The sequence below is a fragment of the Carettochelys insculpta genome, chromosome 2, assembly GCF_033958435.1.
Source record: "Carettochelys insculpta isolate YL-2023 chromosome 2, ASM3395843v1, whole genome shotgun sequence".
Taxonomy (NCBI): Eukaryota; Metazoa; Chordata; order Testudines; family Carettochelyidae; genus Carettochelys; species Carettochelys insculpta.
In genome coordinates, this window is record NC_134138.1 from 212,823,232 (window position 1) to 212,835,814 (window position 12,583).

At 45.3% G+C, this 12,583-nt stretch overlaps 1 protein-coding gene across 3 annotated transcripts in view; it reads left to right on the forward strand.

Moving 5' to 3' along the window:
- Positions 1 to 12,583, forward strand: part of RFTN1 (raftlin, lipid raft linker 1) — a 152,910-nt gene that overhangs the window by 96,819 nt on the left and 43,508 nt on the right. For all 3 annotated transcript variants that reach the window (XM_074984503.1, XM_074984502.1, XM_074984501.1), the window contains exon 5: positions 7,346 to 7,781. In XM_074984503.1, coding sequence (XP_074840604.1) covers positions 7,346 to 7,781 — 436 coding nt within the window. The remainder of the gene's footprint in view (positions 1 to 7,345; positions 7,782 to 12,583) is intronic.

Consider the following 12,583-nt stretch of genomic DNA (forward strand, 5'->3'; position numbering starts at 1 on the left):
GTCAGGAATGGTTTAGACAGTACTTGGTCCTGCCATTGGGGCAGGGGGCTGGACTCGATAACCTCTCGAGGTCCCTTCAAGTCCTAGTGTTCTATGATTTATGAGCTATCGATTCAACTGAAAAAAGTGGGTGTTCTGTGGAATTTTGTCTTTTGAAGTCTGCCATGTTACTGAAAAGGTTGGGAACCACTGAATTTAACTACGCCTTATAAGATAGTCCCAGAGAGGTAACCATGTTAATCTGTATCTTCACAAAATAAAAAAGCAGTCCTGTAGCACTTTAAAGACTAACAACATGATTTGTTAGGTGACGAGCTTTTGTGGGACAGGCTTCCCAGATCTGCAGAAGTGGTTCTGTCCCACGAAAGCTTATTACACAATAAACCATTTTGTTAGTCTTTAAAGTGCTACAGGACTGCTTTTTTGCTTTATAAGATGCTAGAAATGTTTCTGTATGCATCTGAGGAACAAAACAAGGAATATCTACGGATTTTTTTTTTTTACCTTATTGGGGCTTCCCTTTGAAAATTCCAAGAATTAAAGGTAGACTTGCATATAAAATATACAAAACAACAAATTTTAGTAAAAGCCTCAATCAATCTGGAACATCTATTGTGGGGAAGTTTTTGTTGTATTGAGGTCATGCTGCTGCAGCATGACATACAGATGCAATTTTTGTGTTTTTATGCTCTTGGGCCGTGTCTACACTAGCCAAAATTTTGAAATGGCCATGCAAATGGCCATTTCGAAGTTTACTAATGAAGCGGTGAAATACATATTCAGTGCCTCATTAGCATGTGGGCGGCCGCGGCACTTCGAAATTGACGTGGCTCGCCCACACAGGGCTCCTTTTCGAAAGGACCCCAGCTGCTTCGAAGTCCCCTTATTCCTATCTGCTGTTAGGAATAAGGGGACTTCGAAGTAGCCGGGCTCCTTTCGAAAAGGAGACCCGTCTGGACAAGCCCCGCGGCAGCGAGCTGCTTCAATTTTGAAGTGTCTCAGCTGCCTGCATGCTAATGAGGCATTGAATATGTATTTCAGTGCTTTATTAGTAAACTTCGAAATGGCCATTTGCATGGCCATTTCGAATTTTTTGGCTAGTGTAGACATTGCCTTGTTTTTCTCACTTTGCAATACAGCATAATGTGAAAAGGACCTTTCACCTTTTGAGCTGGGGAATGGCACATAAAGACAACCAGTCGTAATATTTGTCCAATTTGGAATACTTTCAACTCTAAGCTTGCCAAAATGAAACAGTGTTCTTTTCATTCCATCTAGCTTCACTCCATGTACTTCCGCCACATTGATTCTAAATTGTGTGTTTTCTGGGATATTTTCCTCAAAGGCTGGTATGTTGGAACAGATTTTATTTTTCTGTAGTGTGCCTGGAAGGGTTAAAAAATCTGCATTGCTTCAAAGAATTTTGCAGCTGGCTTACAACTACATTCTGTTCCATGTAGTCATACAGCTTCTGGGCACAACCTGTCATGGGCCATGTCTACGCTAGCCAGCTACTTCAAAGTAGCCAGCACAGCTTTGAAGTAGCACATGTCGCGTCTACACATGCCATGCGCTACTTTGAAGGTGAAATCAACATTAGGATGGGAATAGTGCCCACTTTGAAGTTAAAAATCGAAGTAGGGCGTATGTAGATGATCCGCGTCTTGTTACTTCAAAATAGTGGCGTCCTCCATGGTGGCAATCAGCTGAGGGGTTGAGAACTCTCAGCTGATTGTCACCATGTTGTCCAGTCACTGTGGGGCTCTATGGTCATCACGCACAGCAGCGCTTAAAGCACCATGGACCAGGATATCCTGTGGCAGGAAGCTGAGAGCGTGCAGGCAGCAGCACCCACACATGCTCACCCTGCACGCCCTCCAGAGGCCCCAATCTGTGCACCCACTACCCATGGCAGCCAACCAGCCTCCTGAGTGCCCCCAGGGGGACCCAGGGCTCCCAGGTGTCCAGCCGCGGGGGTAAAAGGCGGTGGGCCTCCTCCTGGATGGATGCTGAGCTCTGGGATCTGCTGGGGCTCAGGGGCGAGGAAGAGGTGCTACAGGTAATGGGGAGCAAGTGGTGGAACGCAGAGGCATTTGCCTGGCTGACCAAGGGCCTGGCTGTCCAGTGTCACCCTGCCTGCATTCCTGACCACGTCAGGAGTAAAGTCAAGGAGCTGCGGCAGGGTTATGTCCGGGCCTGGAACATGGCCAGCTGGTCTGGGGCCGCCCCCACAGCTTGCCCCTATTACAGGGAGCTCAAGGAAATCCTGGGCCCCTGGTACACCTCCTTCCCGCCCACCGGCCATCCCTGACACCGCAGGCGAGGATCCCCAGCAGGCCTTGGAGCAGGAATCTGGCCCAGAGGCCCAGGGGCCCCTGGAGGAGCCGGCCCCTGGGACAGGGGAGGAGGGGTCCGGCAACAGGGAGCTCCTGATAGACCTCCCTTCTTGGAGCTCCAACAGGGCATCCATCCAACAGGTGTCCCCTGACCGTGGGCGTGGACTTTCAGGTATGTATCCTACAGGGTGCACATGCCCGGGTTATGGAGCGGGGGACGGGACATGATGGGGGACCCCTACACACACAGCCAGACCATAGCCCCAGGGCCTGTCAGCACCCACCCCCACGGACAGCGCCACGCCCCATGCCGGGGGGGGAGCGGCGGGGGGGGGGCTGAACTCGCAAAGGGGGCCGCCCACAGGGACACTACACCCATGGCTGGGGGACAGGAGACGTGGACCCAGTGCCCACAAGGGGGCAGGGAGCATGGGCCATAGGTCAGGGCCCAGTACTAACAGCCGTCCTCTCTCTTCCCCGCTCTTTCCCCAGCTGCACCATCTGCGGGCCACGACCGTGCTGCGGTGTCCGTGGTGCTTGACAGCCCGCTGGGGACGTCACACCGCAGCAGCCAGCCTGGGCAGGGACCAATGCTGGGACCGGTCTGCTACCGCCAGAGCCAGCCACAGGCAACTGCAGACCCCCAGGTCCTTGGCACCCTCCATCGCCAGGTGTAGGTGGCAGAGCACTGCTTCCAACTGGAGGAGTGGGCGCTGGCCTGGTGCCAGGAGCCCCAGGGGACCTTCATGTGGACTTTCAAGTGCATCGTTGGGACCCTCAACAGGATCGCAGACCGGCTGCCTTCCCCTTTTGCTCCAGCTGCTGTCCCTCCCAGTGGCCCCCCTGCACTGGAGTCCCCTGAAGAGGACTGCAAGGCTCCGGAGCTGGGCCAGCCGTACTTGCTGGTCCTCCCAGCCCCCACCTGGCCTTGATGGGGTTGCGCCCCTCTACGTCAGACAAGGGGCTGTGAGGGGCCAAGGACTGGGCCACACAGGCCCCCCTCCACTGTACATAGTTCCCACCGCCTGTGTTGTAAATAGTTCTGTCCCACGCCCTTTAGATAGCATTCCCCCCTCTGTACATAGTTTCCCCATTGACATACCTTCCTGTAAATAATTGGTTAACAGGTTTGGGTTCTTTAATTTTATTTCACAGGTCTATTTTTCAAAACGTGTTTTTGTGTGCTCTTTAGGGGGGCAGTGTGTGGGTGCGGGCAGGCAGTGTGCAAGTGGTGGGGGCAGTGTGAGGGAGGCCTGCCAGGGATAGCCTGGTCAAAATAGGCCCGCAGGGCCTCCCGGACCTGGACCCCCTCATGGTGGGCCTGGCAGCTCAGTGTGGCAGCTGGCTGGGGGTAGGCCGTGCCGGCCCCCACAGCCCACCTCTGCACGAAGGCCTCCCCCTTGCTCTCTACCAGGTTGTGGAGTGTGCAGCACGCGCCTGCAACTTGGGGGATGTTGGGGAGGCCCACATCCAGGTGAGCGAGGAGGCTGCACCAGAAGCCCTTGAGGTGGCCAAAAGCCCGCTCGACCACCTGGCAGGGGTGAGGGTCGTGTTCAGGTGGCCATTGAACCCCTCCTGGCTGGCACTGAGATGGCCCATGTACAGCCAGATAACCCAGGGCTGGAGGGGGTAGGCCACATCTGCCATGAGGCAGAGCCAGCCAGCAGTACAGGCCTGAGTTTCTGAAAATGCGGGCGTTGTGGTTGCTGCCAGGCCAGCCAACATATATGTCCTGGAGGTGGCCCCGGCTGTCTGCCATGGCCTGGAGGACCACCAAGTGGTAGCCCTTCCTGCTTATAAAGTATCCTTCACTCTTGTCCAGGGTGTGGATGGAGATGTGGGTCCCATCCAGGGCCGCAAAGCAGCTGGGGAACCCCATGCCAGCGAACCCCGCAATGGCCGTGTCCAGGTCCCCAAGGCACATGACCCTGTGGAGCAGCAGGGCATTCAGCGCACGGGCCAATTGCGGTGGGAGGATATGGGCAACAGTGAACTCGTAAATGTTCTGGTGTCAAAAAATAGTTTAACGTTTAAACAGTGAAGTTCAGATTGTAATTTAAACTTAAAATAAGGGTAAGCATAGCAAACCCCAATGACTTTATGTATGTATAAGTTGGAGATATTTACATATTAAAAATAGTCACTAAATAAATGCAGTAATGACTTTTCACAGTATGAGAGAATGCGGCAAGCCCTGGCTTTTTGAAAATGCTGTCGTCCAAACATGGCAGAAATGAGATGAAGAACAAACACCTTTCCTGGGTGTGCTGAGGTTATAACACCTTGCTGAAGAACCTGCGAATGCTGCTGTAACTCAGTGCACAGTGTGCATTAGCTTGCTATTGGGTGACAACCAGTGACCAATAAATTATCATAGCTGTACGTGTGCTCAAACGCTGGCAGCTGTCTGCTAGTTAAATTAGTCTAATTAGCTCAACTGGCATCCTACTGTATCAGAGATTCTGAACCTTTTTTTTTCTCCTGAGGTCCCCCCCCCCCCCAGCATGCCATAAAAATCCTCTGGCCCTCCTGTGCCACAAGGATTTTTCTGCATATAAAAGCCAGTGCAAGCAATGGGGTAGCTAAGAGATAGTTGCTCAAGACCCCACATGTGATGCTACGTTGCTCTGGCTTTGAATTCAGCCGTAGGTTATGGGGCTCTGGATTTAGCCTCAGCCCCCTGTAGTGGTCCTTTGGCTTTTTGTTCTGGACCCCAGCAAATCTTATGCTGGCTATGCTTGTTTGACCCCTTGAAACCTGCTCACAGCATGTCAGGGTCTCAGACTGCAGGGTGAAAATTACTGTACTATAGAAATACAGCTTAGGTTAGTGCTGGAAGATGAAGAGACTTTGTAACACTTGCTAAAAAGTATTTGTATAAAAAGTACTTGTATTAAAAATATTTTTAAAATTGCAACGACTCTGACATATTGAACACATTAGGCCTATTATGAATGCATCATGTCACCTGCCTGCAGGTGATCAGTTGGATGAGCTGAACAAGCCAGTCACACACTGACTTTATTCTGGTCCAGTACATAGAACAAGCTTAAGTTTATTTATGCAGACCTGTAATCCTGTCCAGCTTGTTTCTGTTGTGTAGGCCACTTCAATAGCATTGCTACTTTATTGCTAATTGAGATGGGGGTTGCACTGTGGTAATGATCCCATTTTAACAATGAGCCTCACTCCAGTCATCATCTCTTGTCCATCAGGCAAAAATCTGCAAACATGTCCTGCTGACTGTCACCCTGCTTCCTGGGGAATCATGTTTAGTTCCTACCATCCCACTCTTCAGAGTTCATTAAACATGGAAAAAAAACCCAACGGTTTGAAAGAGGAAGTTCTCTTTGTTGATCAGATGTCACCACAGTAATGTGACTGTCAGGAAATAGATGGTTCATAAAAAAAAAACAGAGTGTGGGGCAAAATGCAGAAATGAGCTTCCTCTTTTTTGTGTGTTGAATAGTGACAGAGAGATAGCCGTGTTAGTCTGTATTCTATCAAAACAAAAAAGAGGTCATGTAGCACTTTAAAGACTGACAAAATAATTTTTTAGGTGATGAGCTTTCATGGGACAGACCCACTTCTTCAGACCAAGAATCTCATCTGAAGAAGTGGGTCTGTCCCACGAAAGCTCATCACCCAATAAATTATTTTGTTAATCTTTAAAGTGCTACATGACTGCTTTTTTGTTTGTGTGTGTGTGTTAAATAAAATTGTTCCTATCTCAAACTTCTCCCCACCCAGCTTGCTTCCCAGCTAATGTGATGGGTTCAGTGCACATTTCATTCTTTCACTTGGAGCTGAAAAGCCAGAACTGATTTTTATTTAGGTTCTTATCATTAGGAACTATGGAGAATAACCAGAAGGCTCTGATTCTGCTGGGTTATTTGCCTTGAAAGCACGGTATTAGTGAGAGGCTGATGACCTCCTTTGTTCTGAGGCCATTTCTTTTTATAATTTGGGGTTTTGCCTAAATCAAAATGACTAAGAATATGCACCATGAATCCATTAGTGTCTTTCTCCTCCCACTGGGGACGCTGATGCATGAATCAGCAGCCAGTCACCTCTCCCCGTGACAGTTTAAAAAGTCTAGTTTATGCTCCAGATTCTTCTCACAGTTCAGCTGGTGCTAGCAGATCAATGGGGCTTTGATTCAGAGATTGCACCTGGGTAACTAGGAGGGAGAATTTCAACAGCCACTTGCTGCTTGGTCTCGAACTTTCTGTCTGTTACTTCCTGCTTCACTTAAACATATTAGTTATTGTACAGTTACATTATCATTCTTAGACTCATGCAATTTCATACCTATGCTTACCCGTCACTCAACTGCTATCTAATGTTTTAAGAATTATAAACAAATCTTAAATGTGATTTTTCATTATGCTTCTTTGTTTGTGCACACGTTTTTACTCCAAATGCGTCTGTCTCTCTAGCATTAGCTTAAATGCTAAAATGGTACTACAATAACTTTATTCTTTATACTCTCATCATGTGAAAGTTCATCATTTGTTCCTCAGTTTAAAAAAAGGAGATAACCAAGATGTTTATGTAGCACAGGAAATGTGTGGGACTTTCCTCTTTCATATCCATCAAGTTAGTGGTGTACACAGCTTTCTGTATGGGGGGAAAACGCAATATTGTTCAGCTCCACATGTTGTTAAGATGGCACTATAAACTTGGGTAGGTAAAGCTGCATCTGGTAATGTGTCAGGAATAAAGCCCTTCAAACACAGATATGGATTCCCACAAAGAAATCCAATGTGCATGTCACTGCATAGACCTTCTTCTTTTATGATTTTCGAATTTCAGACAGTTGCAGCAACTTATATTATTCAGTTTTTCTAGAATTTAACATTTTATGTAATGCTAATTCTGAGAATTTCCTATAATAGCAGATGAAAAATTAAAATAACTTGCTAGTTCTCTGGACGTGTTATTTTCAGAATATGTCTAGTCTTATAAAACAACTTGCAAGTTAAAACTTAATCTCCTTTGATTCGTAGATTCAAAAGGCAGCAAGTCAAGGCTTGAAGTTTGTTGGAATTATATCTCAATACAGTTCCCAAGTGAACTCCCAAACCAGCAGTGCTGTGGCATCCACTGGTAAAAATTCTTCACAGCCACAAGATGTCAAAAATGCATCAAACTATCCAGAGGATCATGCTTCTTTGGATAGCAAGAAAGCAGATGTTGCTAATGGATGCAGTGCATCAGCCCCAAGTGAGGAAAATGCTGACCGCAGTGAAGAGCCCAGTGAGGAGGGAAGAGGGGAAGAACTCGTCACGGAGCATCTGAGCTTAAACTCTGCAGAAGAGAAGGGAGAACAGTTTCAAGGAGAGACCCCAAGTGTTTCACTGAGGCTCAGAGAAGCAACAGATAAGCAAGAAGAGATAGCACAAAGTGACACATCTGCATTGTGTGCAGAACCACTTTCTGGAAGTAAGTACTGTAGTGACCTCTAATATGTCTAAACAAGTAAGTAAGCTTCCCTTGTTGTGTTCACACGATCTTCGGAAAGTGAATGTCATTGCAACAGGTAAAAGGTGCACACTGTGAATAAGAAAACCTTTTAACCCACTTTTCAACCTGGCTGCACACTTCACGATCATTTAAGCGTAAGTTTTTAGGCATTCATAGGAACAATAAAAGATCAGGTGCAACTCCATTGTGACCAATTAGATTTGTTCTTCTGTGCTATTTTAGTGGGATTGCCATTTTCAGGGGACAGTTGTCATCTCAGATTTGGACTTCCCTCTGTGGCTTGATTTTTGTCTCTATCATGCAAAGAAAGCTTATGTGCTTGCTGGTTGCCTGGATTTGTTAGCTACTGCTCCCTGCTTGTGGAATTGACAACCTCAGAGTTCCTGAGCTTGGTTGATTTCCATTTACTACTTGGCTCTCTTAAAAGGTAATAACGTGCCTGGGAAGGCTTTATAATGCTCAATGACAAATGAAAAAATCCTCAGATTCTTTCAGTGTGTGTCACCAGCATAGTAGGTAAACAGATAGCAGAAAATAAACCAGCCTGAGTGTTCTGAGAATACAGAGGATCTAGAAACGGGGGTCAGTAACCCCATGGCATGCATGCCAAGAGTGGCATGTGAGCTGACTTTCATCAACATGCAAAGCAGGACCTCAGCCCTGCCCCTCCTGTTCCTGTGCAGTTGAGAGCTGCTCAAAGTCATGCTGCCTGTGGATTAACAAAGGACCGGCTAATGCTACCAACCACCACCTAATTGGTGAAGCTCTGCATCTTAATTTACTTATTAACGAAGCTGTTGTAAGTAGGACTGTTGGTGACTTTAAAAAGTATCACTAGCACTCAGACTGTACATAGAGCTCAAAAGGTCAAATTTCAGCCCTTTGCCTAGGAAAGGTTGTTGACCCTGATCTAGATTCTCCGTCTGGTGCGGAGATGGTGGTTGCAGATCTCCAATTAGAACAGGGTGAGATAGCAGTAAGTGGAAAGGAAATACTCATGTTAAATGTTCATTTTAATAAATTCATTACATTTGGGCTATGTCTACACTTGCCCCATTCTTTGAAGGGGGCATGGTAATCAGGCTGATGGGAGATTACTAATGAAGTGCTGTGATGCATATGTAGCACTTCATTAGGCTAATTCTTCCCCGTAGCAACTTCCAAGTGTCAAACTTTGAAGTGCCAGTGTGCCATGTAGCCATGGGCACTTCCAAGTGCCTGCACTACTTCAAAGTGGGGAGTAAAGGCTTGGTCATTTTCATCTTCCTGTTCTCATGTGTTTGTTAGTGGAGGGTGGATCATCATAAACTATATTCTATATCAGTTATGTTGTCCTGTAGTTTCACTCTTTACTTTGAATGTGCTGTTTTTCACCGCTAAACAAAAAAACCCCACACCTTAGCAGAGAGGTGCCTCCTGACTCCCTGTTTGATCTTTTTAACTCTGTAAGGGTACTCAGTTGCTTCACACAAAATTACAAATAAGACACAAGTTAGAATTGTTTAGAAACGCACAGAGTCATTGGAGGGAAGGTAATGTTTACTATTACCTTTCCCCAAATTATTCCGAATTGAAATTCATGATTAACAATTAGAGCTTCTAATATTTTCCACTTTTCTTGTCTAGTTCTTATAAAACACTTTTACATTAGTTTCTCATGCTGCTTTTCCAGCTAGGGGGAACATTCATGCGGGTGTGCTTGTACCGTCAGAAAAAAAGCCCTGCAAATGTTTCTAAATAAGGGGTCCATCCAGCTCAATCAGCAAGTTACTCTTTCTTATGTACGAAAGTTTCTTTGTTTAACTTCTTTCTGTGAGTGCTTTCTGATGGGGGAGTTCCTCTCAGCCAGTGTACAGGGTGCGTAATACTTCCATTTTCTAAGACCAGGAATCTAAGATGACAGTTTTATGAAGTAAGTCACCTGAAGCTGGATTTTTCCAAATATGTATTTTGTCCCCACCATAGAGCTGATTTCTTTATGACTGTTGTGTGACCTTGAGTTCTTTCAGACTTCCTTTTTCTTCCCTGGAAAATGAATTTCAATCTTTGACATCAATCATGAACTGTCCTTGTAAACGTTGAATCTCTGCATAATTTTTATGTTGTCTTCCTTTTCTTTCACCAGATAGTCCTTGCTCTGTCTTGGGCTTTGCTTCTCCTAAATTAGTCTTTTGGAAAAAGTTGCAATATTTGTTAGTTTGTACAGTCTTAATTTAATTATTTAATTTAAGGTGCATCTACACTGTTGATGGAGGTATAATTTCCAGTTTGCATAAGCATGCCTGTGCTAGCTTTCACTGAACTAGTGTGATAAAAACAGCAGGGTAGCCATAGGAGGCAGTTAGGCTATCCATTTATGTACTTATGTAGGGTTTTGCATGGGGATTGTATTCAGGAAGCTAGCTTGTGCCGCCCCCGAAGCTACACTGCTCTTGTAGCACTCTATCTAATCAAAAATGACATACATATGTTGACCTGAACCAGAAATTACATCTGCAGCTGCAATATAAATGAATCCTTAGTGTTTCTCATTTGTGCCCTCTTCCAGTATCAATCTATGTCTTTGCCTGATAGTCTGTAGAGCTCATATGATTTTTCTCATTTTACTACCCTTTGCATGCCTTTGTTTATCCACATTGACCTTTTTCTATTCCCATGTGTATGTATTGCCAAATACCCTATCTATCCCGCAGACACACATACTTTCTCACAAGATATTCCTCCAAGTGCTTTTCCCATGTCTTTCTTTTGTCATCTAGTTAATTCCCTCCTTGTGTATTAGTTGTTCTTTTACCTTTATTATCTGTTTCTATTGTTACATTCTTGAACCAACATGATTATTTTTATACCTGTTTAGAGCCAACTTCCAACTTAATTCTACAATTAATAGTAGTAGTAGTAGTTGACTATCTCTCTTTTCTGGGGGGGTTTTCTTTACTGAATTTTGTTCCTCACTTCTCTTATTTCTTTTGAAATTCAGAATATTTGCCCCTTCTACAGTAGAACCCCGAGATATGTGCACTTGAGTTGCACATGTCTCAAGTTAATGTGACTCTGAGTGGCGGGGAGATGGTGCCTGGCTCTAGACTGCCCGCCTCTCAGGGGAGCCAAGAAACTGACCAGTGCCAACTTTCCACCACTCAGAGGAGCGGGGAAACTGACCAGCTCTACTGTGCTGTTTAATTTCCTGTCTCCTGTGCGTGGCGGGCAGCCAACTGGGCTGCTGCCCCTGACAGGAGTGGGAAAGCCGCTCCTGTCAGGGGTGGTGAGAATCAGGCTGCCACCCCTGACAGGAGTGGTTTCCAAGCTCCTGTGGGGGCAGCAGTCTGACTCTTGGCTGCTGCCACTGACAGGAGTGGGAAAACTGACCAGCACAGCAGACCGGGTCAGTTTCCCCTCTCCTGCCAGTGGCAGGCAGCCCAGATCCAGGCTCTCCGGCTGGCTGCCACTCACAGGAGACAGGAAACTGTCCAGCAGTTATGTGCTAGTAGGTTTCCTGGCTCCCCTGAGTTATGCAAAATTTGACTTATGTGGGGTTGCACAAGAATGCAACTGCCGCATAAATTGGGGGTCTGCGGTACTTCAATATCTCTCATTAATTCTGACTTTCAAGGAGTTCCCCAAACCTGGACTGAAAGTGCACATCATCAGGATAAAATAGCTGAGGATCATTTAAAAAAATAGCGTGCTTCCTGAACTGTACCGACAGTGATTTTGACCTTTTTACACTTTGCTGAAAATCATTGTCAACAGTAGTCTGTTGCCAAGTGTTGACAAGGCTTCTTTTGGGATCAGATTAGTTCTGACTACAAACCATAATTGATTTTTCTTGCTATTGTTTGGTTGCTTACATTTTCACTTTTACTTACATCATCAAGGGCTTGGTGTAGTGCCTGTTAAGGCCAGTGAAAGGATCCTATTGACCACAAATGTGTATCGGATCAGAGCTCCATAGCTCAAAACCAACTCAAAATAGCTAGTTCCCTATTTTCCTTTATTACCAAGTTTTAAATCTCTGTTTATTTCTGTCTTTAATGATGTGGTCCTGGTCACCTTATCATCACTTTTTTCTTTCTAAACAAGTGGTGTGTGATGAGTGAATTCCGGTTAACAACTCATTCCCTTTGCTGGTATTAACTTTTAGTTACCTTTTTTCTCAGCATCTCCTTTCTCCAGAACCCATCAGCTCTTGTTTCCCAACCTTCCTTTACATAGAGAGATGATTGCGCTCTTCTCTGATGTACACTCTTTATACTTGATTAAACCTTAATTTGTTTTTCTTTCCCCACCACGCTTACTTCAACCAGGCTTTAGTTAAGTCATGGGCATTGCAGTCCTATGTAGCCCAGTTTCATCATCATTGTTTATACTGAGTGGTAACTTATTTTAAATTGTCCCTGTTTGAATTGTTGTTTTGGGGTCCACAATGAGGCTTCCATGAGAAAGACTTGTTAGAATCACTCTCTGTGTAGTAACCTCCAAGATTAGAAGACATTACCTTTACAATATAACATGAGATACTTCCAAGTTAATGGGCTTCCTGTTTTTTTTTTAATATTGTTATTTTTATTTCCCTTGGAAAAAAATCAGTTCAGTTTGGGTTCCTTCCTGCTGTGCTTGAAATCAATGGGGGATGTAACACTGACTTCACTGGGCCATTAATCAGGCCATTAATATGTAAAATTACAATACATGAATATTTTTCATTTTACAAATTTTACTGATGAGTTAGTGTTTCTTCCTTCCTGAGAATTTTGATT